The 23,454-nt window shown below is 33.0% G+C and overlaps 1 protein-coding gene across 1 annotated transcript in view; it reads left to right on the plus strand.

Annotated features, from left to right (window-relative positions):
* Nucleotides 1–2,590: 2,590 nt before the first annotated feature.
* Nucleotides 2,591–23,454, plus strand: part of LOC142317948 (sperm-associated antigen 7) — a 55,609-nt gene continuing 34,745 nt past the window's right edge. Inside the window, exons 1-3 of the mRNA XM_075354483.1 lie at nt 2,591–2,726; nt 14,919–14,986; nt 18,773–18,861. Of these exons, the coding sequence (XP_075210598.1) occupies nt 2,648–2,726; nt 14,919–14,986; nt 18,773–18,861 (236 nt within the window). The 5' untranslated portion in view covers nt 2,591–2,647. The remainder of the gene's footprint in view (nt 2,727–14,918; nt 14,987–18,772; nt 18,862–23,454) is intronic.

A 23,454-nucleotide genomic window follows, 5' to 3' on the forward strand; every position in this document is an offset into this window, starting at 1 on the left:
ATTTTTAAGTTAAAATTAAAAATACATAAAATTTTATTTCACTAATAACTTATGATTTTTTTCATATTTTTTTATTGTTATTATTGAATTATTATTTATTATATTTTTTTTACAATCAGAGGTTAATAATTATTAATAAATCAATATATTTAAATAATAAAAGAAAAGTTTAAAAAAAATATACGTATATGAAGTCGGATTCGAACCGATGTGCCTTCCCCTTGTACGATCCAAATATTTCACTAATTAAAATTTCATTTAGGTATAACTCTGGAACCAATGAAAATAAGTACCACTTATGTAATATCGTTGAAAAGCTCTCAATGAAGCCTTCTTACTGCAGTTAAGAAAAAGTCCAAAATCCATTTTTTTTTAAATTTGGGCTTTTTTGGACACTTTTGGTCCAGTCGATTGCAATCAAAAGGGGAGATGCACAATTAGATGTTACAACAGTCCTAAATCCAAAATTTTAACATTTTACGGTTAATCGTTTTTAGTTATGCGAGATACATAATACGTACGTACGTACAGACGTTACGCCGAAACTAGTAAAAATGGATATTTCCGTTGAAATCAGAAAACCGAAATTTTTCGCGATCACATTACTTCCTTCATTTCGTACAAGAAAGTAAAAAAGGGAAAATATTGTTTTCGAACTGAAATTTTTCTCCTGCAAAGGCTAATGAAACATAATCCCTAAGACGACCTGAATAAATATTTACTAAAAGCTCTTACTTTTAATTGTGAAAAAATAAAAGTTCATTAACTGCTGAAAACTTAACCGTAATTTTTATGAAACTTAGTTTCCGGACTAAGTTCATAAAACAATGAGCCATTATTTATCAAGCTTTTTCGAGTTTTCACTGATAAGCAATCTGGTTCTAAGGCCAGGAGTCATAGTTTGTAGTTTCTAATAGTAAATCTCTTCACAACAATACTACTGAAATTGACTATTTATTTGGCTGGAAATATAAGTATCGTGTGACGACTTATTTAACTTATGAACTTATTTTGAGAGTTAAATCTGTGATCTTGCTGATTACAAACTAGCATATCTAACATAGTTTAAACAAAATAAATTGTCTTCGGAGTTAATTTCATTTTAATTCCCAAATGAACGTCTCAGTGTTCTCACCTCTGAAGTTTTCTAAAACACTTTTCAAAAAATGATATTTTTTCAAATAAAATCACTGGAAGTAACAGTATTAATTTATATTATTTACTAGTGTCCTTAGTTCACATTATTTGGAATTACGAGATAATAAAACCTAATGTAATGAAGTTAATAATATTAATTTTTTTTCCGCCAACATCCATCGTGGAATGGTAGCAACTCGGTCCTTCATCCGAAGGTCCCGGGTTCGAATCCCGATCAGGCATGAATTTTTCATATACTACAAAATTTCATTTCCATATCCCACACATAATTGAAGCTTATGTGTGGGATATCAAGAAGCAAAAAAAAAAATTACAGATTACAACCCATATAATTATTCTAGTTCTTTTCGTTACAGACTGTAAGGGTGGTCTTTATCAAATAAAAAATAAAGACGAAAATAACATCGCCTCACTTGTGATTAACGTTTCTGTGGTCGGAAATTATTTATGTCCCATGTTTATTTCAAAAGGTATCACTATTTCAGTACCCTTTTTTCTTTTTTGAGAACATGCTTCAGTAAGCAAAATAAATGTGGAGGAAGAAAACGATAGAAGGCCACACAAATAAGTTATTTTGTTTGTTTTTTTCTTTTGAGTTAAACCGTATCGCTTATTCAACCTACCAAAATTCACGGTTTACCTACAGTGAATTTAACAATTTACTCTAACTTGTATGCAATAGCACTTAAATATTTGTTAATACAAAGAAGATTGTTAATAGAGCATCCATCTGATATCGAATATTAATTCAACTGTGGTAGTATCAGGCAGTTTTTTTTTTTTTTTTAGAGGATGAGATGAATGACAATTTTTGTAACGTGTGAAAATGCCATGGGTGAACGAGATAGAGTACCAGGCAGGCAGTTGGGCGACGAAATTAGTTCTTCAAAAAAGCTTTGTAAAGATCAATTAATTTGGTTAATAATGCTATTTTACATATTATCTAAGAGTTTTGTTCATAGAACATATTTGCAGGCCTAATTGTTACTATAATGGAGATAATCATTTACAATAACAATCAATCAAATAAGTATGAATAAGATTAAGAAAATAATTAGCAGAATAAAAGACGCGTGCAAGCAGTTTCCGCACTACGCAGATAACCGTAACAATATAATAAATACAAATATCATAGAGACCCTTTGCTCTAATTCGGCGAGTACGTTAAAATCTTCGCTTACTCTGAACAATAAAGGCCTGAGCCATCCGCAGTTTTATGCAGAGTTTAAATCTCCCTCTATTAGTACATTTCCACGTTGACTTGTACAAGCTAAACTAATGAAACATTAATTTTTTTTAAATTTTATTAAATAACTCAGTTTGCCATAAAACAGATTGTTCCATTTTTTTTAATTTTATTTATATTATACAATTAAACTGAATATTCATTATCTTATTTAAAATGCTGTAATTTTTTACGTCCTCAGTTTATTAGTTGGCTGCAGTGATTCGTTTTCATATTTAGGTAAACGGCGTTGAAGTGTTAAAAATGGATGTACTAGACTCTATTTTGAAATCTATGCATAAACCTCCTTCCGTTAGTGATAAACAACGTTTATTAATGAAAAGTAAGTTATGGATCAATTATTTCGTATCAGTTGGTTAGTTTGACATTTTAGGTTATGTTATTTCTTAACCTTGCTATCATGATTTAAAAAAAAATATTTTGTATTGCACTTTTAAATTTAATAAAATTTAAATATTTAAATTTATTTAGCCACCTTTAAGAGTCTAAGTCTTTCTAAATGGAAGTGTAAAAGAAAATAAACAATTCAGAACTCTTCTTTATTTTTAATTACATTATATACTATTTATATAAAGACAAAGAAACTGGGATGGAATGTACACAAAAATATCCACAATCCGTGCCAAGAATCGAACCCAGGTTCTTCATTCCCCGATGTTTGTTGTGCTCGTTGCCAATTATAACTACGTATTTTTAAGATGATGTAATATGAGCTGCACAGCAACCGATTTAAATCTGGATATTTCTCTGGGTTGAACTGGATATTTAATGTGCTTGCTCGTGGAACATGCTGTCTTAAAAACTATTTCTTTTAGCCAAACTAATATATCACGTTGTTTGGCACTTTTTATCAGCTTTACAAATTTAAACCAGATTGCACAACATGAAGTTGTATTATGTAGATTCATTTTTTAAATATAACTATTTTTACATGAACTATTTGTGATTAGCTCATTACAAATAATATATTGTGGAATATGGTCAAAATCTGTTATATACCCCATTTTTCTATAGACTAGATACTTAATGTTAAACAATGCTTTTTAGTTATTGTTCTAATAATTGACTTTGGAGTAAACATTTCAAGCTATTTTGGTTGGGGTTGTTATCTTATCTAAATTAGTCATTCATTGACAACAGTAGGTCTACACATCGCCACACGTCGTAACTGATCAACATTAGTAATGATAACAATTCAATCTTAAGCCTATTACTCAGTTCTGTCTTAGTGCTTGTTGTGTTAACCATGAATTTGCCTACAAATATTTTTGAAATGTATGAGTTGTGTAAATCTAAAGAATGTTGTGTTAAGTTTTTCCAAAGAGTAAATATTTTTCCTAACGAAAAACAGTGTGACAGTGGTCATGAAATGATTCTTAGCATAACTGACAGTCATGAAAGGTGGCATTGTGCAAAAGATTTGTGGCGACAGAAATGCATTCAACTGCGTCGGTTAGGTTAGGTGGTCCACAGCAAGTTTAGAGCCTACCTCCACAGGTTCCATCTATGTGAAGATCCTGGGTGTGTCTACTGCAGGGAAGTGGACATGCCCAAGCACACCTTCTTCAGCTGTGGGAGGTGGGTGCCACTACAGAGAGATCTTAGAGTACTTCACTTGATGCCGGACAGCACACTGGGTTATTTGCTCAGGAGGAAGAAGGAGTGGTGAACAGTGGCAGAGCTAGCCACTTGGATTCTAGGGGAGAAGGAGCAGCAGTGACAAAGGAACAGGTTTATTTTTTACATGTACAAAGACAAAGACTAACCAAAACTGTTTGTTTTAGACATATAAAACCTTTTGCAGTTGTTGTGCAACAGTAAATCTATAGAAAAATGTTTAAACGTTTTGGGTATATAACAGATTTTGACCATGGAATATCTTTGTTAACCAGATTGTTAGTTATCAACTGCCTGGTTTTGCCTTTGTTACATGTACCCCTTTATCTTCATTAGACTATATTTGAACAAAACATAACCCTTATATGTTTTATCCTGCTATGTCCAATCACATTCTGGATTTAATTATATAAATTTTGTAGCATTTTACAATTAATTTCCTAACTATTGAAAAGATTTAATTTAAACATATAACTTGGTAATGCTTATATTTTGTTTTTTTCTTTTATCGTTACTTAAATGATTTGAAATATGTACGTGTGGACAGTTTATTGTTATTGACCTCATAACAGGGTTCTGACTGATTATATAAATATATGTAATGAAATGATATATTAACTGATGGATGCTACAGTTTTCTAAGAATTACTCATAAATATCAAGATAATTTTGAAGATCTGATGAAATTGATCCACTTGAAACAGGTTGCCCTTTAAACTGTCTGTTTGAATGGTGGAAATTTTGTTAACTATATTTTGTAATTACCAGTATTTGCGCTTACATGGTATTTCATCAAATTAGCTTAAAGTTTGTACATTAAAACATGACATGGAATTTTTGTTACAGAATGTAAAAAATAAAAGGCCCTTTGAGGATAAACTTTGAAGTACCCAAATAAAATATAAACCATTCTCTGTCAGAGATTGATAAAGTATTTTTGTAATTGCTAACCTTTTAACTTCTCTCCATTTCACTCTTCCTAACTTATAACCTTAAACCCAAGACTACTTTAGTTATCTGTAATTTGTTTTTCTTGTGAATTTTAATGGTAATATTCTTATCATATATTTTATGTTTGTTGTTAGGTTTCATTAGGAACTGGTATTCTCCCATCTAAAAATAATTTTTTTTTTTTTATCTGTTTACTTTTATTCCTGACCATTCCTACATTTCCTGAAATAATAATAATGTTTGATTATTTGATACAATTGAATCTTCACAAAATTATAGAATGTACATCATTACATATTAAAATTAATAGAAGTCAGTTTTACAATTTTCAAAATTGAAATAAATATAAAGGTATTTTCTACTATCATTAATCATATTAAAATTGAAAATAAATAAAAAAATATATAACATATAAGGAGATAGTAACAAATTGAATATAAGGAGGAGCAACAATAAAAAGGAATACAAAGGAAGTGTTACAAAAACCATAAAATATTTATATTTATGCACCAAAAAATGAGCATATCATATACTCACAATAGAATTCTTTTATATAAGAATAGATACTAAATTTAGCTAATTTATTAAGTTATTTATTTAAGTTTAGCTAAATTGCACCATATTCAGCTTGTGAAACGCAATTTTTCTGAGCCATCTGATGATATAGAAAAAAAATTTATTTAGCTCAGAAAGTTGTTGTGGTTAGCATACTGGTTTCTAGATTATTTGATTTAGGATTGCTTCCTGGATGGTTCTGCCACTTTGTTACCTATCATTTCGTTCATCTCATCACCCATGCTAAAATATATCTTAGGCTGTGGTATTAAAAATAAGATCGAAAAACCACGTAATCACCCTGACCAACAAAGAAAAAGACACTCAGATGACGTATATTGCCATGTATGGATTCAGTAGACAAACAAGGTTGAAAAATTCTTTATTGTGCAGTTATTGTAGTACTTTTTTTCTTGAAGCAGTTCTACTCAATATGGTAATGTTGCATTAACAATTGTTAGAAAACATACAGTGATACATAGGATTCATATGTAATTATTAAAGATCAAGCTAAGGAAATAAACATAGGGTTAGTGCAGGAGCTGAAAGGTAGGATTGTTCTACAAATGGTCAACAAACCCTTCACAGAAGTTGCTGAACTTTAACACTAGAAATTAATGATTGGTTGGTAAATTGTCAGCCTCATGAAACTAACATTTTAAGTCCTGAATTTGATGTCATGCTTATGGTGTTACATTCCAAATGGATGTTATGTGATGTGTTTTATGTGATGATTTGTGTGCTATGAATCAAAATGTGATATGATTTCAAGCATCAGATAACTTACTAGGCATTCAATAATTTTGGATTTAGTTGTAATGCATATGTCAGCTTTGGCTGAGTGTTTACCACATAGAAACCTAGACAATAATAGAGCTGACTTGTTGATCAAGGATTTTGTATTAACCAACCTTCACAAAGCACATAGTTTTGATTTGCTTGTTTTGTAAATTGTCTATGGAGAGCAGTGTGGTAAAGTAAGTGGCTAAGTATTGTTGATGGTTAGCTGAGAATTGTATTAGTTCCTGGTAGCTCAAAATATTAAGTACACTCTATTGGCTTGGAAATCCATAAATTGTTTATGGCTTTGGCTGTACCAATTTGATATATGAACACTTTCTCATGTTATGTGGTATATTGTAGTATTTCCTGTAGATAAATTATATTTAACTGTTCAGATTTATTCATCGGATCAGCATTAGGTCTCCATGCTAATTGGAGTAACTGTGCCGAATGGGCAATTGTGGAAAATTTTATAACTTAGGTTGCAAAGAAAAGTATCGCTGAGGTGGTTTAGGATTCTGCTTGGGTTTTCCTACTTTAAGTTTTGTTGTTGTGTTGTATTATTTATGTTTTGGTGTTGATTTTGTTTAGTGTAGTGTTATTGTATTGTGTATTTGTTACTGTTATTGTGTTTTAGAGTTCTTGTTTTATGTTTCATGTTGTGTGCTGAACTCACTTTTGCCTATTTCAGGTCGTTAGTTCAATTCCTTTGTTACCGTGTAGCCCATTCAATCTTATTTAAGACTTGGCATGTTCTGTTTTGTTTTTTATGAGCTCATGATAGTAGTATAGCAATGGGAATGTCACTTATGGTATTCGCATCGGTGGCATTGTGGCTGAGGATAGACTGAAAGATGTCATTGCCGAGGTATTGAAGGTGACCTCTGGTAAAGCCCATAAGGGCTAGGTACAGACAGGATGGTGAAGTGACTGAAACCATCACATGGAGGGTGTGTCCCCCTTCAGGGTCAGGATGTTCAAATTTATGATGATGGTGCTGTTGCACAAATTTAAACATGTGTATAGAATTGGTGGTACTTTATGTGATCATAAGGAAAACAGACAAACTGTGTATACCTGGTCCAGTTGGGTAGCAGATGCTTCCAATTGGGTAGAATTAATTTTTTCATCAATGAATATAGATCATTCCAAATGTACTTTTAAACTATAGGTTTGCTTCAAGATTCCTCTGTTGAGCTCTATTGGTACCCATAAAAATAGTACACATCATCTAAATTATACAGATCTTTTTTCACATCTTTTGATAAGGAAAAAGATGTGTTTCCACATCTTTTTAGCCAAATTTCTGGGTCTAATGATAACAGGCTGGGAAGGTTCTGGCACTTAGAGACAAACACTTGAACAGACTAGTTTTAAGAGTATGACTAGTTTGCCTCATGGTTAAATTGCCTTGGAACTTGCTTACCCTTGCAGAACTTGTTTGACATCTGTTTAAACTTATCTTATTTTTATAATTTTAAGTTATTTATCCATTCAAGAAGTAAATATAAGACATACTGCAATACTTCTTGACAGTCACCCTCTGGTGTCATTGATAACTGCCACAAATTTTGATAGTGGTTTTCATTTCAAAACTTTACATTGAATTTTGATAAAATATGGAGTATTTTTAAAAATAAAGACTAAATAAGTTAAAGAGAGTCCTTTAAAGAATATACACAATGTTATTAAAGAAATATTAAACATCAATATTTTATTGATATACAGTTTTTATATTAAGAAATAATGTAGAAATAAATAAGTCGACATGTATTTGTAACTTGACATTGCATATCTGATTGGTATAACTTCATAACATGAACACAATTAAAAAAATGCTGATGAGCCTACATTTATATTATGAAATGTAAAAGAAACTGAATTATGCTTTAAAAGTTACACTTATCGCAGTTTAAGTTCATTGTTTTGAACTATCAGCAACATGTAGATTAACTTACTTTTTATCAGAATAGTAATAATTTTCATAGTTTTATATCGGATACATGTAAAGACATTTTTCATATGCATCATATTTTGTATGTTATTTCTTTTGATATATTTTTGGTCAGTGATGAAAATTTTTTTAAACATTAACTTTTTTAGTTACATAAAAACCAAATTTAAAAAATCAGTAAGTCGTTAACTTATGTCATAATGTTCTCAATTGATTTTATGGTCATCTTTGCTGACTATTGCTGCTGTTCAACCCTAGTGTCAGCTGATGGGTTGTTGAATTAACATGTATGTGGTCAAAAATTATGGTGGATTAGAATTATGTCTACTCATTTATTATATTGTTTTATATTTATATATTCATAATGTTTAAATATTCAGTATGATTTGCTTTGGAGGGTTTTTAAGTGTTCATTGTATCATTATTTGTCCTTCATCAGATTGACGAATATATACTCTGGTGCATCAGGAGCTGTTCAGTTTATTCCAGATATCTGAAAAAGAACCCTGTGGTTTCAACTAAAACTGACTTTATAACATTTAGAATTACAAATGTATCTGTTTTATTGCATGAAAGTACAAAAGTTTACGTATGAAGTAAAGCTTTTTTACTTCTTAATTTGATATCTTAATTCAATATGAACATCAGTCCTCAAACCAATAATCCATCTCATTCTATACTCTGGCGAGCATGTCTGCAGGAATCACTTCCATGGCTGCTGTTATTCTTTGGCACAGGTGATCAAGTGCTTGGATTTTTTCTTAGTATATGATGTTTATTACATAGCTCCAAAAGAAGAAACCCATCGGCAGGTGACTCCATGTCAAATCAACACATTTATTACTGTTTTTACCTCACCATCTCAGAATGTAATGAAATTTGGCAGTAGTCAGTTCCTATATAGACTAAGAAAAATCACAAATTTTTTTTATATTATACCCTCTCGTTTTGAAAATATGGCTATGTAAAGTTTTCAGAAATTGCTTAAAATCACACAATGGCAAATTACTTAAATATTAATAGCTTTTCTCCTAGTTAAGTTAAAAACATGGGAGTGTTGTCATTTTGTTGCTTTTTAAACTCCTTTTTATATGATGTGTAACATGCTATAGGTTGTCATGAAGAATATTTTTCTAATTTCCAAAAAGAAATTTTAATTTTAGATTTTGGCGAAAACACATTCTTAAGATTTTTAATAAAATTGTAGTAAATAAGCTACATTATTGTTAAAAAATATACAGAGTTTGAAAGTTGGAGGATAATGGGTTCATTATCAAAATAATTTAAAACAAAATTGGTTTAATACAAGACTTCAGCCTTTATATAAATTACACTCAATAGAAAAAGTATTGTATAATAATATTAAATAAAAATTTGTAAAGAGGATTAAAATTATTTTCAATTAATCTTAGTAATTGTATTTACATAGTGCTTTAATGTTTAAAACACAATTAGGCCTACAATATCTGTATCTATTCATCGGAAGTAACTGGTTAGTGCTTCATTGCTTTGCAAAATTTCATCCTCAGGTAGAAGAACATAACTTCTTCCTGTTGAAGTTGTCATATCTACAGTTCATAGGATATCTGTGAAAGGCACCCACAAAACATCAGGTCATCTTGGGTAGCAAAATCATGGTGATGGTACTCGGGGATACAGGAATGTAACCTTTAGTTCATCTAGCTCTTTGTAACCAATTTGAAGCAGATACATGAGAAGAGTTGATAGCTTCTGAAAACACTTTCACTGACAATTTATTTAGGCCTCCAGCAACTGGTATAATTGCATGATATTGATGGATTGTTAAGTCTTCATTAAAACAGTCTTTAAAAAATATTTCTGATAGCACATAGTCTTCTTGCGACTGAAAAGACTATTAAGTACATATTTAAAACTTATTCCAGATACATTGATGACTTTCCATTTGTAAAAATCATGAGAAATCAGGATTTCTTTTTCAAAGGGTTGTTGCAAACTAGCTCTGGCTGCAAGTCTCTTTACTGTTCCACCAACTTCATCGCAAGGCACTTTGCCATGAGCCGTGGCAGAAAAGTGCCATTAGGCTTCAATGCCAGAATCTTGCTTATGGTGCCACAGAGATTTTAGAAATGCTGTTATTGTATTGTGAAGCACACCCATCAGAAAAATAAAAGATGTTTTTTGGGACCTTTCCAAACTTTGCTCACAAGTAATCAGTAAGTTTCTTCTGAAAAGTGTAGACAGCCACTGTGTTGTGCTCAAGGTAGTCTGATACAACAACAAATTTTAGGTGTTGGACTTTTTCATCTTCTGTGTAATGGTCCACAAAAGAGTCAAATGTAGCCTGATCACTAGCCCAGTGATAGCTCTGAGCTTCATCTTGAACAACCATACTGTAGTTTTCAGAGAAATCCATTGATAGAGCGTATTCAGTCATGTTCATTCAACTTTTCCTTTACATGGTTCATGTATGAGGTCTTTAGTTTGGCAATAAAATCGTGTCAGATTAAGATTGACAAGTGCACATTGAATCAAAAAATTCTACAAGGGTTTCTGTATTGTTTCTAATACACATTGGTCAACTGATTTCCACTGCTAGAATGTAATGCTTTTGATTAGGTTCTCCTGAAATTATTTATCTAAGGTTGTCATAATTTCTTTAACCCCTGTTCATAATGTACAATTGTTCATCAAACAATCAATTGATGGCGTATTATGTAACATTTTTGCCATGCAATGTTTGTAGGTTTTTAAGTCATCTTGGTGAGGGCATCCAATTCAGCATTTTCTACCATTAATTTAACATTTTGATGTGTCATGTACACACAGCATAAGCAGCTTGACCGAGCCAAAACACAATGTTTAGGTCTAAGCTCAGCAAGTTTTGAAAAGCCTATTTGAGTACTTGAAAATTTACTTTTGAATAATGCATATGCCTGGTAAGTTGCATAAAATAAATCTTTTAGAAACTTTGGTTTTATTTTCACTTTCATCAATGACTAACACAGTCCATCATTCCTGGAATAGCTTTACTGATTTCATCATTTTCATAAAGGAGATTGACTTTTTCAACAGTTTTTTTGGTAAATTTTTACCTGGTTTTGGATTTTAAATTCCTTTTTGTTTGAGTATTATATTCTGACTGGCAGGCCATATAGTTAGGTTTATTAAACTTGCTCATGATTTTTCTTATACTCCAAGCTTCTGGAAGGCAAGTCAAAATCAACTTCTTGTTCCTACTGTTTGAACCTGCAAACCTTGTTTTGAGATTTTGTAAAACAGAATCATTTAAATCGTCATTCATATCGACTTCTGCTAATACAGATAATTTTTTTTTCATTGCTGAGTCTCTTCTCTTAACCTTATTTGTAGCATATCTTTAAGATTTATTTTTTTTAGAATCAATAGGGCTCACCTAACTCTTGTAGTGGTGTATTTAATGTTTCAATCATATGTGATTCTGCTTTAAAAACTCTGATCATCTTCATCAGAATCGGGCAGCTGTGCTTCATCTTGATGAGTAGAACATTTTAACTTTTTAAGGTGGATATTTTCTTTCTACATAAATCACAAATCTTTTTTTTTGGAATTCCAGGATACAAACTGCACATCCAATCTATGACTTTTTTTAGCCTCTTTTTATCTCTAGTAATGTGACTGCTTACACACAAAATGAATATTTTCCACTCATAACACAGGGACACCACTTACTTCTTATAACTCTGAACAGCACTGACTTCAACTGGAGACTGATAAGAGTAGGACTGGGTGGTGGGGGATGAGCAGCCTGTCTTAGCCTGTTAAAGCTTACACTGACTTTGTTTTAAATTATTTTAACAATGAACCCACTATCTCCCCACTTTAAAACTTTGTAAATTGTTTGGTAATGTAGGCTATTTACCATATCTTTTTTTTTTAATTTGAAAATGCGTTTTACCCAAAATTTAAAATTTAAATTTTAGTTGGAAATGGAAAAAATACTTTTCTTTACAACCTATAGCATGTTATATGTCATATAAAAAGAAATTTAAAAAGCTATAAAATAACATTCCTATGTTTTTAACTTAATTAGGATAGAAGCTATTAATATTTAAAGAATTCGACATTGTGCAATTTTAAGCAATTTTTGAAAATTTTATACAGTCATATTTTCAAAAGAGGTGGGTATAATTAATAAAATTTGGTATTTTTCTTTAGTCTGTATGGGAATTACCTATTTGCCAAATTTCATTAAATTTTGAGATGGTGAGGTAAAGTGGATGTGTTGATTTGCCATGTTATCAGCCCGGCGTCAAATTGGGACTTTGCAGTGGCCAAGTGATGGGAGGTTCTCTGCCTATCCAGCCTTCTGGAAACTTGTTATTGAAGGCATTCTAGGAACCTGTCATACACAACTTCTACATGATGTGAAGGAGCTCTATCCTGTTGAAAATTTAGGACATCATATTTTCAATATGGAGAAAGAGAAAGTTCTTTAACATGCCCAATTATACCTGTAATAGTTAGCTCATGGAAAAAAGGATGGCCCAGAAAATTTATTCTACATAATACCACACCAAATATTACGTTTTCAGACAGTTGCAGATAAATTCCTCCAATTTGTGTGGATTTTTTGAGCAACATACTTGAAATTATAGTGATTCACGGCTACGTGAACATGAAATGTTGCTTCATCAGAAAACAAATTGAACTGCAGGTTGTTTTCATCAGAGAATTGAAGTCTATTGTTACAAATTGAACTCTTTGTTACTTATCATTAGGTTTAATTTCTTAGAGTAGCTGCAGTTTATAACCATGGAGTATAAATTGCTTGCAAAGATCATGGATGGTGCTTTTAGAATTGTGTAGTTGATGACTAACATATGATCTGAACATTTTTAACTTCATTGGAAAGACAGTCAAATTCTGTTTTCAGCACTTGTTTTTAGGCCTACCTGGTGGGTGCCCTTTTTGGTTTCCTAAAAATGTTCACACCATTTACATATGCTTTTGTCACTTGGAGAATTTCTATGATAGACTTGCGTGTAATTTCTTTGTATGACAGTCACTAATTTTGATTCTGCAAACTGGTACATGCACTGTGCTTTCTCTTGTAGCAACACCATAATACTGAAGTCTGGTCACAACAGCTTGGGGCTGTGCCACAGACTAACAACACAGCTGCTACATGACAGAAAATGTGCAAACTAAAGTTAATTGTTGTCACTTCAAGATTACACATAAATCACTATTGATTGCTGCAAAATAAAAACTGTATTAATTCTTGGGAGTTATTTTTCAAACACCTGATATATTCAAAGAGCATTGTGCTTCTTTGGTGATTATTTTGTGTGTAATCTCCTTTCATGAATATTAAATTCTATCCTACTCTTTTTAATTTATAAGCTATTTTTTCTTAGTCTTTGTTTATGTGATGTTAATGTGATGTATTTTTTGTTTTGTTTACTTTTTTATTTATTTTGTATGGTAGTCTGTCAATGAATGTTGTGCTGTTGTATCTCTTCTCTGCTAGGTATTTTATAGTGTTGAGTTCTGTGTGGGCCTGTAGGTGACCACTCATAATCTTACATGTCTCTTCTTTATGAGGAAGAATATTTAAATACAAAAATGGACTTCAAATCATTATCTGGCTTAATAAGAAGCATGTAAACCAATATTTACAAAATTAAGTATGTTAACTTTGTGTTTATATTTATGAATGTGGAAGCGTTGCTAAAATGAATGGACACTTATTCTTAAAAACAGTATTCACCTTTACCAAATCAGATTACAGAATTATTTTTGTACTATAACTCAACACAATACTTCGGCTAACAAGAAGGTCCTCATTAATATGCTATTAATAGGTTCTCATTATGCTTTTAGTGCCATTTTTAATAAATTACTGAACCATTTAAAAAATTCTCACCAATTTATTTAAAATATAATTAAAAATTTTCTTTTACAAAAACAATTTTATTACACTTGATAAATTTTTAAATAATACTAATTAAAAAAAAAAAACTTTGATTTTTTTGCGACCCTTTTAACATGTACATTAATATTTATTGAAAATAATTTTCCTTAGCTTCGGAATTGTGAATTTTTTGTTGTATTTTTTCTACCTAATGCATTTACCTTAACACACACTATTTCATGTGTTTGGTTTTAAATAATTAATATGGATTATTTTTATGAAAACCTATTTTTGTAACATTACTTCAGAATAGAATAAGCTATAAACATTATAATAGAACCCTATTGTTCTTTGACACTATTTTCTTGCTTAAAAATTAAGTATTAATATGACTTATCTGGACAGTTTAAAAATGAACATTGGATCCAATGTGATAAAATCGGATCAGTGTTATACATTACATTAAGCATTACAAAAACATTTAGTATTTATGGGTGTTCACTGTTGTAGCTTTGCGCCTGTTTATGATTTTGCATTTAAATTTTTCTGAGCTGGTGGCTATATTAATATACTGGGATTAATTCTTTTTAATTCAGTTTGTTTTATCTTGATACCATTTTGGGGAGAGGATGATATTTCTTTATTGCAGTAAATTTAAGTTTTATGTTAAAAGCATATTTATCAGAATAAACTAAAACTAAACTTAAACCTTTTTTTTTTAGTTAGATAATTAATTATCTAGGAACAAAAAATTTAAATGTTTGAATTTTTTTGTGCAGAGCAAAAAGAAGAAATGCTGAAGAAACAAAAAGAAGAAAAAGAAAGACTGAGAATTTTTCGAGAAAAGGTATATTTTCTTTTACTGTATAATATGCAGATAAGATTTAATTTTGTTTTGGCCTGATTGATGACAGTTTTAATTCTAAGTGGGGACAAGGTTTTAATAGAAAATTGTATATTTAGTGTAAGCTTTATGCTTTACTGAAGATGTTATGAGTAGCAGTGAAATGAAGATACTGTCAACTAGATTAGTTTTACCTTTCTCTACCGCTGTGGTAATTACAGGATATACATGTTCATGTACATAACACAAATGAGAGTCCATATATGCTTTTCGAGAGATATATATGCTTTTAGTTAATTATTACTTATATTTTTAAAATCCTGATGAGATTTTTATTGAAAAAAATATATATTATTAATATAATACATTACTACATATTGTAAAATGATGACATACATAATTATAATATAATATATAATACAAATTTTATGTAAACAAAAGTTGAAAAATCCTTACCATGAAAAAAAATTTCATTCAATTAGTGACCTTTGTTGTGAGTTGCATTGTTAAGTAGACATACACAGTGACAGATAATCTGATGCATGTATGAGTATCACCTGGAGAGCTATTTTCATGGATTGTGCTTTTCCCTTTTACTCAAGTTACTCAGTACATACAAAAGAATTCATTCAATTGCTGAGCATTGTTAGTTGACCTAGAGTTATTATGTTCTTCTTGATCACATGTAGATGAAATGATAGTATTAAATACCTTTTTGATAACTTTCTGATTGACATGCAAGAAGGTTTAATAATTCAATATCGCTAACGAACTGGGAGATTTTCAATTTCATAAAAAATACTTATCAACTGGTCAGACATTGTTTATTTATGAAATGGGTTAACCATTACTATCATTAAAACTTCAGTAAGATCTAACTAGACAATTTAAAGTTAAGTTTGGTACTTCCATACACCTTACAATTTCAGGGACTGGCAAGGTTATTCCTTTAATAGCCGTGTTCTTGGGTGCCTTTTATATGTTTTAATGGGTGCCTTGTATATGTTTACACTGATCAGTAGTAGGCTATTTTTATTCTGGTTACTATCCCTGGACAGGTCTTGAGTTAGTCACAATTCCCATCCTCATCCATGATACATGGATGGATTCCTATCCATGACACAGCCCTCATTTTCTGTTGGTAGTTTCTCTTTTTCCTTACTCATCCCTTTACCTTGATCCCTTCTTTCATGTCTTTGATTTATAAGTGTAACTCAGACCCTGTTAGATTCATGGGGAAATATTCAAATTCTAATACTACTACTACTACAGTGCATTAGGAAAGTCGGTGTGCAGTATGCTTTAAAATTATGTGGTTCATTCTGTTATTTCAGCATATTTTTTGTCAGTATGTTTTTTTTGTTTTTTTTGGCAGTTTGACTTGACTGGTTTGATGCAGCTCTCAAAGATTCCCTATCTAGTGCCAGTCATTTCATTTCAGTATATACCCCCTACACCCTACATTCCTATCAATTTGTTTTACATATTCCAAATGTTGCCTTCCTGCACTATTTTTCTGATCTACCTGCCCCTCCAATATCAAAGTGACTATTCTAGGATGCCGTAAGATGTAGCCTATAAGTCTGTCTCTTTTAGCTATATTTTTCCAAATGCTTCTTTCTTCATCAGTTTGCTCTAACATCTCTTCATTTGTCACTCTCCACCCGTACAATTTTTAAATTCTCCCTATAGCACCGCATTTCAAAAGCTTCTAATCTTTTCTTCTCAGGTATTCTGATCATCCAAATTTCACTTCCATATAAAGCTCTGCTCCAAACATATACTTTCAAAAATGCTTTCTTGATGTTTAAATTAATTTTTGATGTAGGCAAATTGTATTTCCGACTGAAAGCTTGTTCTTCCTGTGCTATTCAGCATTTTATATCGCTCCTGCTTTGTCCATCTTTAGTAATAATACTTCCCTAATAACAAATATTCCTACCTCCATAATATTTTCTTGTCCTACTTTTATATTTAGTGGTCCATTTACTTTATTTCTACTACATTCATTACTTTCATTTTGTTCTTGTTTATTTTCATGTTGTAGTTCTTGCGTAGGACTTCATCCATGCCATTCATTGTTTCTTCTAAATCATTTTTACTCTCAGCTAGAATCTTTCAGCATTAGGTTGGTTCATTGAACATTGCTCAGTAGTAAACGAAGACTTAAGTTGTTGAGTTGTGATTGAGTGTATTTTGTTTCATTTTATATTATTTTGTTTATCAGAATCAGTAATTCCAAGAAACATAATGGTTCTTTCAGTAGAGGAATGTATTTTTGAACACATCTTTCATGAAGGTGACAAGTATACTGTTTTTGAGAAGCACAAGTTTTCTGAAAAGTTTCTAAATACTACCACTTCTTGCCACAATGTAGTTCAAACTCATCAAAAACTTTCAGGCAACAGAATCTGCTTGATATTTTGATGCTGTGGCCAAGAGTCCATAAAAGTCAATGCATAAGTTAGCAAAGCAGCAAGAATTCAAACTTGCTACTGCCCATAAAAGTGCAAGAAAAGAACTGAAATTTTTCCCCTACAATAATGTGTGTTCAAGAACTGAAACTTACAGATCATACCAAAAGATTAAATTATTTTAAATGGTTTAAACTTGCAATTGGCCAAAATTCTGTAGCTATTCTCTACGTTGTTTTTTTACAGATGAAGTATGGTTTCATCTGGAAGGGTATATTAATTCACATAATATATGACTAGTCAATGACTAACCCCCATGAAATACGTAAAACTATCGTTTCATGAAGCAAAAAGTGGAGTCTGGGCCAATGTGAGTAGAATGCACATTGTGTATCCAATCTTTTCTGAAAATACAGTTAGTAGTGATCATTCGTGTGCTATTTTAACAAACTTCATTAGTCAGTTAACATACATGGAAATCAATCACAAGTGGTTCCAACAAGATTCCGCCACAGCGTACACAGCTGACAGATCAGTGGCTTTTTTACAGAATGTCTTTGGTGAACAACACAGGGTTTGTGGTCTGCACGATCACCCAATCCGGCTACCCCAGATTACGTTCTATGGGGGACAGCAAAAAAGCAGTGTATCGTAGCAGACCGCACACAATTGATGAACTAAAAACCACAATAACACCATATGCACAAGACATTCAAGTACATCAGCTGATTAAAGTGTTTGAAAACAAATTGAAACATTTACAGTGTTGTATTGTTGAAGGAGGTCATTTTCAACAACTTTTATAAACTGTTCCAGTTATTGTAATATCCGTTTTTATTAAATAGAAATAGAAACTAATAATTAAGAAATTTCCGTCATTACACTTCCATAATTACAGTACACAGACAACTTTCCAAATGCACTGTTACTGTTAACATTAATTATTGTTCTTATTGAACTTGAAGGCAGTATTAATCTATTACAATTTGTACAATACAACATAACATTTCTATAATACAAAAGCATATAGGATTTTTGCAAATCATACAAAAGCATTTAGCATTGACTGAAGAAAGTTTTCTTGATGCAAACTTTCACTCATGAATAATGTAATTATTGATTGCCTGCAATCAGTAAAACCTTGCTGTAATATTCAAACATACTTCTGATTGTCTGGTTGTGGAATATATCCTCATCAATGAAGCGGTATGGAGTAGATATATACAGACACTGGAAGTTTCAGAGCCTCCTTTGATTGGCCCTCTCTCACGATTCACAAACAGCTTGTTTTTGAACCATAATTATGTGTTTGTTGATATTATTTTATACCTTAATAAATAAATTAGCTGGTTAACAGCATTTTTTTCTATTCCAGACTGAAGACAGGGTGAACAAGTTTCTACAGAATGAGTCAGAATATCGATTGAAGTTTGAGCCTATGGACCAGATGTATCGAAGCATTATGTATGTATCTATTATCTGCACTAAGATTTAATTTTTGTAATATATACTTTTTTTTATGTAATTACTGTCTCCTGTGTTTTAACACCAGTGTTCTTCTGTTCTAAGTAGTCCTTACTGTGCAATAAAAATATTTTAATTATAAAAAATTTCAAGTGTATGATTTTTTGTATTGCTTTTATATGTCAAACAGGGTGCTGTAAGTTATTTACAAACCACCATAATGAAACTCAGTTTTTCTTATGAAAAAGTGTGTGGTGCAATTTTCATTATGCCATCATGGTGAATTCAGCTTGAAATAATTATCCTCAATTGTCACTAATAAAGTACTTATTTGTTTTCAGAAAAAAATAACTGAATAGACTGTTTTATTCATATTTCATATATTTTTATTAAATTCTTAAATCAGTGTTTTCCAAATGTTTTTGATTATCAACACCCTTACTGAATGCAGATTTTTCCAAGGCACCCCATGTCAAATTCTGACATGTAAACTTTGCAAAATAGCCAATAATTTTTTGAATTCTGTCTCTTAACATTTTCATTAATTAATCATTGAGGACCTCCACTGTTTGCTGTTATCTGCAAGTAATGTGTTATTGGACAGAGGCACTTTTGAAAGAAGCTTCCTAGCAAATACTCTGATCATAATATTCACCATATCTACAGCAGCCAGTAAAATGAGTTGTTCTGTGAATGTATGGGGCTGCTTACAATATATGTGATTCTGTATGCTAGCAAAGCATTGCTTGATATTGATGCCTGGTTATAAAAACTACCCTTTTATTTATTACTCTTTCAGCTTCCTGCTAAAGTAATCATGAGAGTTACTAAGTGTGCTGGGATAAGTGGTTTCTAAGACATTTCAACTTACTTGGTAGCATTCAATATGATGCCAAAACTTTCATACACAGAGAATATTGTGTTCTGTGTTCTCTTTGTCATTGACTTCTGCTTCCATAAAACCAAAGTCCAAATAGCTGTCATCATATCTTCAAGTTTTATGTTTCTTCATGCTCTTACATAGTTGTCGATGTGCCCTATGCATTTTGTTCTCATAATGCTTATTACTGTTTAGTAAAAGCCAATCCATTTTTAAAAATGCATGTGAGAAAAATATTTCCTCGGACTTGCTAACATCAACATTCAATAATATAATAATATCTGAAAACTACTTCAACACTAAAACAGTGCAAAGTCGACATTTATTTATAATTGTAAACAAACTCAAAATTCCTAAAAATTCAAGAAACTACTAAAACTATTGAGAGACTAGTGTTGGCATCATCTTGTAACCATTTACAGGAGCTTCCACAAACAATAGGTGGTTTGCACCAGCATGGCAGATGTCACGTCCTATGATATTAAATTGAAAATGTTAATAAAATTGTGAAATATTCTGCAGCCCTCTGTGAAGAAGTCATGATTCTTCAGAATGCTAAGGTACACACTTTGGGTACCACTATCTTATATTGTTAAAAACAATTGATAAGGTGTAATAATTAATAATAGTTTTTTCATTCCTTGCCCACCTTAATAAATTAGAGTAAATTAAAAATTTATAAAACAAATTTTTACACAAAATAAAATTAATCTTTTGTATTTTTTTCGAATTTTTAATTTCTACCCAATACAGTCCAAGAATGACACCTGATTAATAGTTGGACATTTTCAACATTCAAATGATTCAGTGCAGTCAAATATTTATTCTGTTAAAATTCTCCACTTTGTGTTATGGAAATACATAAATATATGTATTATTTTCATCATTTAAAATTATTTCTATCATTTCTATCAAATAATCAACATTTACAGTACATCCTTGAATTTTGTCATAAAGTTCTGTTGTATTTACTCTAGCATACCATTTAAGTTTTCTGCATCTTCATTTTAACTCATTCTCAATATCAGTCACATATGGAACTTCAACCCAGTGATGGATCATCCACAAACCTCAACTCAATAATAATTGTTCAGTGTCATTCCATCCTTCTCTTTGACAACCACATCAAATATATTCTTCTTCAATGTGGATAAAATTCAAGCATGAGTTATTCATATTCAGTCCCGGTCTTCTCTTGTTGGTCTCTGATCATCTAGTATATGGCTGCATTCTTAGGCTATCTGTTCTTATTCTCTTCTTTAGCTCTCTCTTCAAGTTACGGCTGGTAGAGGTGTTTGACGTGTTCACTTGCTCATAAAGGACATAGACGCCCTTACCTCTGAGGTGGATTTAGTGCATGATATTCGCAAGATGGCTGGAGACTCAGTGTCGATAGATGTCCTCTCCCTGCGGTCTTCATTTGAGGATACAAAAGTGGCAACGGTGGTTCTGCCTCTACTTGCAGGTAAATTGCTGAAGGATGGCTGCATCTGCATTGGGTGGGTGGGTGTCTTGCCAGGTTTCAAGGAGGTCAGCTGAGGAGCATTGCTACAGATGTTGGGGAATTGGGCACCAGGTTGGGTCCTGCGACGGTCTTTGGGACCGTCGGTGGGGGGGTCAAACTCTGGTCTCCTTGAGTGCGTCCAGAGTGCTGTGTTTAGATCTGCTTTTAGTGTTTTTGGCTGCTGGTCGAGTGTGGACCTACCAGTAGTTTCAGGCTTTACTGATTTGTGGGATTGCGAACACAGTGAGCACTTGCTATTTAAGATTCATCTTTTCACTTTCTATCGGAGGTGAAGAGAGCTGCTTTGTGCGACACGTACCCGCCTCATTGGGGCTGAAAGGTGGCAACACCTTCTGGAAATAAGTCCTCATAACAAGCAAGGGAATTTTTCCTAGTCCTGCTTGCGCTCTTTTCAGAGCGAGGGCTGTTATCCGTGGTTTTATGCCATACGTGTTCCGTATTGCACTCAATCGATCCAGAAGCAGCCAAGAGGTGCAAAGAGTGACAGGGGAATACAGAAGGTTCCCAGCTGTCCGTGGCTCGCTGCGGGCAGTAGTCACATTCGTGGGCTCGCCCAGAGTTTTGGTAGAAGGAATACAGCAAGTATGTCTCGTCCTGATAGTAGGCAGGCTAGGGTAACTCTGGCCAGTTTAGATGACCAGCTGGTAGTTCGGCCTGAGTGCAAGAGGAGAGCGGAGGTTTCACCGTTCCCCTCTTGCTCGAAGAGTGAGCTCTCTGAGGTGAAGATTAGGGCTCCTACCCGGGAGAGTAAGAGTGATCCTTTGGTGGAGGATTTCTTGGCTGCCCAGGGTCAACCTGGCAGCTCTGGTGCAATGCTGGCAGCGGCACAACAGAACTTGGACTATCTCTTCGATTTTATAGAAAGTCCCAAGAGCGTCAGCGCTAGTGCGAGAGGCAGGATGTTGCCGCGATTGCGGCATATTAAGGGTGTGCTGTCTGCTTTGGCAGATGGCTACGAGAAGTTGGCCTCTAAGCCCGTGGAGGTCAAAATAGTTACTGTCCCAACGCCTTTTTTTTTGTTTTTTTTTTTTTTTTTTTTTTTTTTTTTTTTTTTTTTTTTTTTTTTTTTTTTTTTTGTTAAACACCCCCAACATCCCCGGCCTCCGCCGTTAGGCTATGCGCAGGAATGTCGGAGTGTCGTGGCAGTCGACTGCCCCCCTGTCTTGCCTTTTCTTTGGCGTCCCATCGGGGTCCTTTCAGTTTCATCAAGATGCAGCAGCCCTCCCTTCTGGACGACCACTCCATCCCTCCACTTAGAGGCTACCCTTCCCGTCCCTACACTAGGTTGCCGGCTACGCATTGCGCGAAGCCGGAAAACCGCCGCGTCCCCCTCTCACACCTGAGGGTCCCAAATGCATCATCGGAGCACCCCAACTGACCTTCATTCTTGCATATGAAGGAGCCAAAGCGTCCTCTGCATCCAGGCTGCCTCCCTGGCCCTGCACGGCGACCACGATTCGCCCCCTGTATTTTATTTTATTTATTTATTTTTATTTTTTTTATTTTTTTTTTTCACCCATCCGCAGGACACAACACAAGTAATAAAACACACTCACACCACCACTTAGCCGCCATCAGGAAAACGCAGTTAAGCCTAGTAACACACCCATACAGAATACATAATTAATAAAAGTCTATTCTTCCCATCCGTCTCATTCTTCGGCTTCGTCACCGCTGGTCGTGGCCTTCCTACACACGGTCGCAGTGATCGTGTATGCCATCCCGCCACCAATATAAACACAAAAACATAAACAAAAGAAATGAAATACACACTACAATAAAATAAAATTCAGTAAACACAGTAACTTCCCGCTGCTGCGGCAGCTCTCGTCGCAGTCAGCCACCACTATCACGTTGGCTGCGATTGCACTCCTCAACCAGCAGCAAAACACAAAACAACTCAATAAAATGACATAAAATAAGATAAATAAAACACAATCAGGACAATAGCGAAGAACCCTCCCTTCAGTTGCAGCCCATCACGTTGGCGTCTGAACTTATTCCTCCTTCCGCAATCCGCGGGCACGTTCGCTGTGAGTGCCCTCGTAACCGTTAGAAGGAACACAATCGATAAAATAAAATAATACCACAATCATACAATACAAGGAAAATACATAATAAATGAAACCCACACTTCATGTTGTCTCTTCGGCGATGTCACCTCTAGCCGTGGCCCTCCTGCACACGG

Source organism: Lycorma delicatula, chromosome 1 (assembly GCF_047948215.1).
Source record: "Lycorma delicatula isolate Av1 chromosome 1, ASM4794821v1, whole genome shotgun sequence".
In the NCBI taxonomy this organism is placed as follows: Eukaryota; Metazoa; Arthropoda; class Insecta; order Hemiptera; family Fulgoridae; genus Lycorma; species Lycorma delicatula.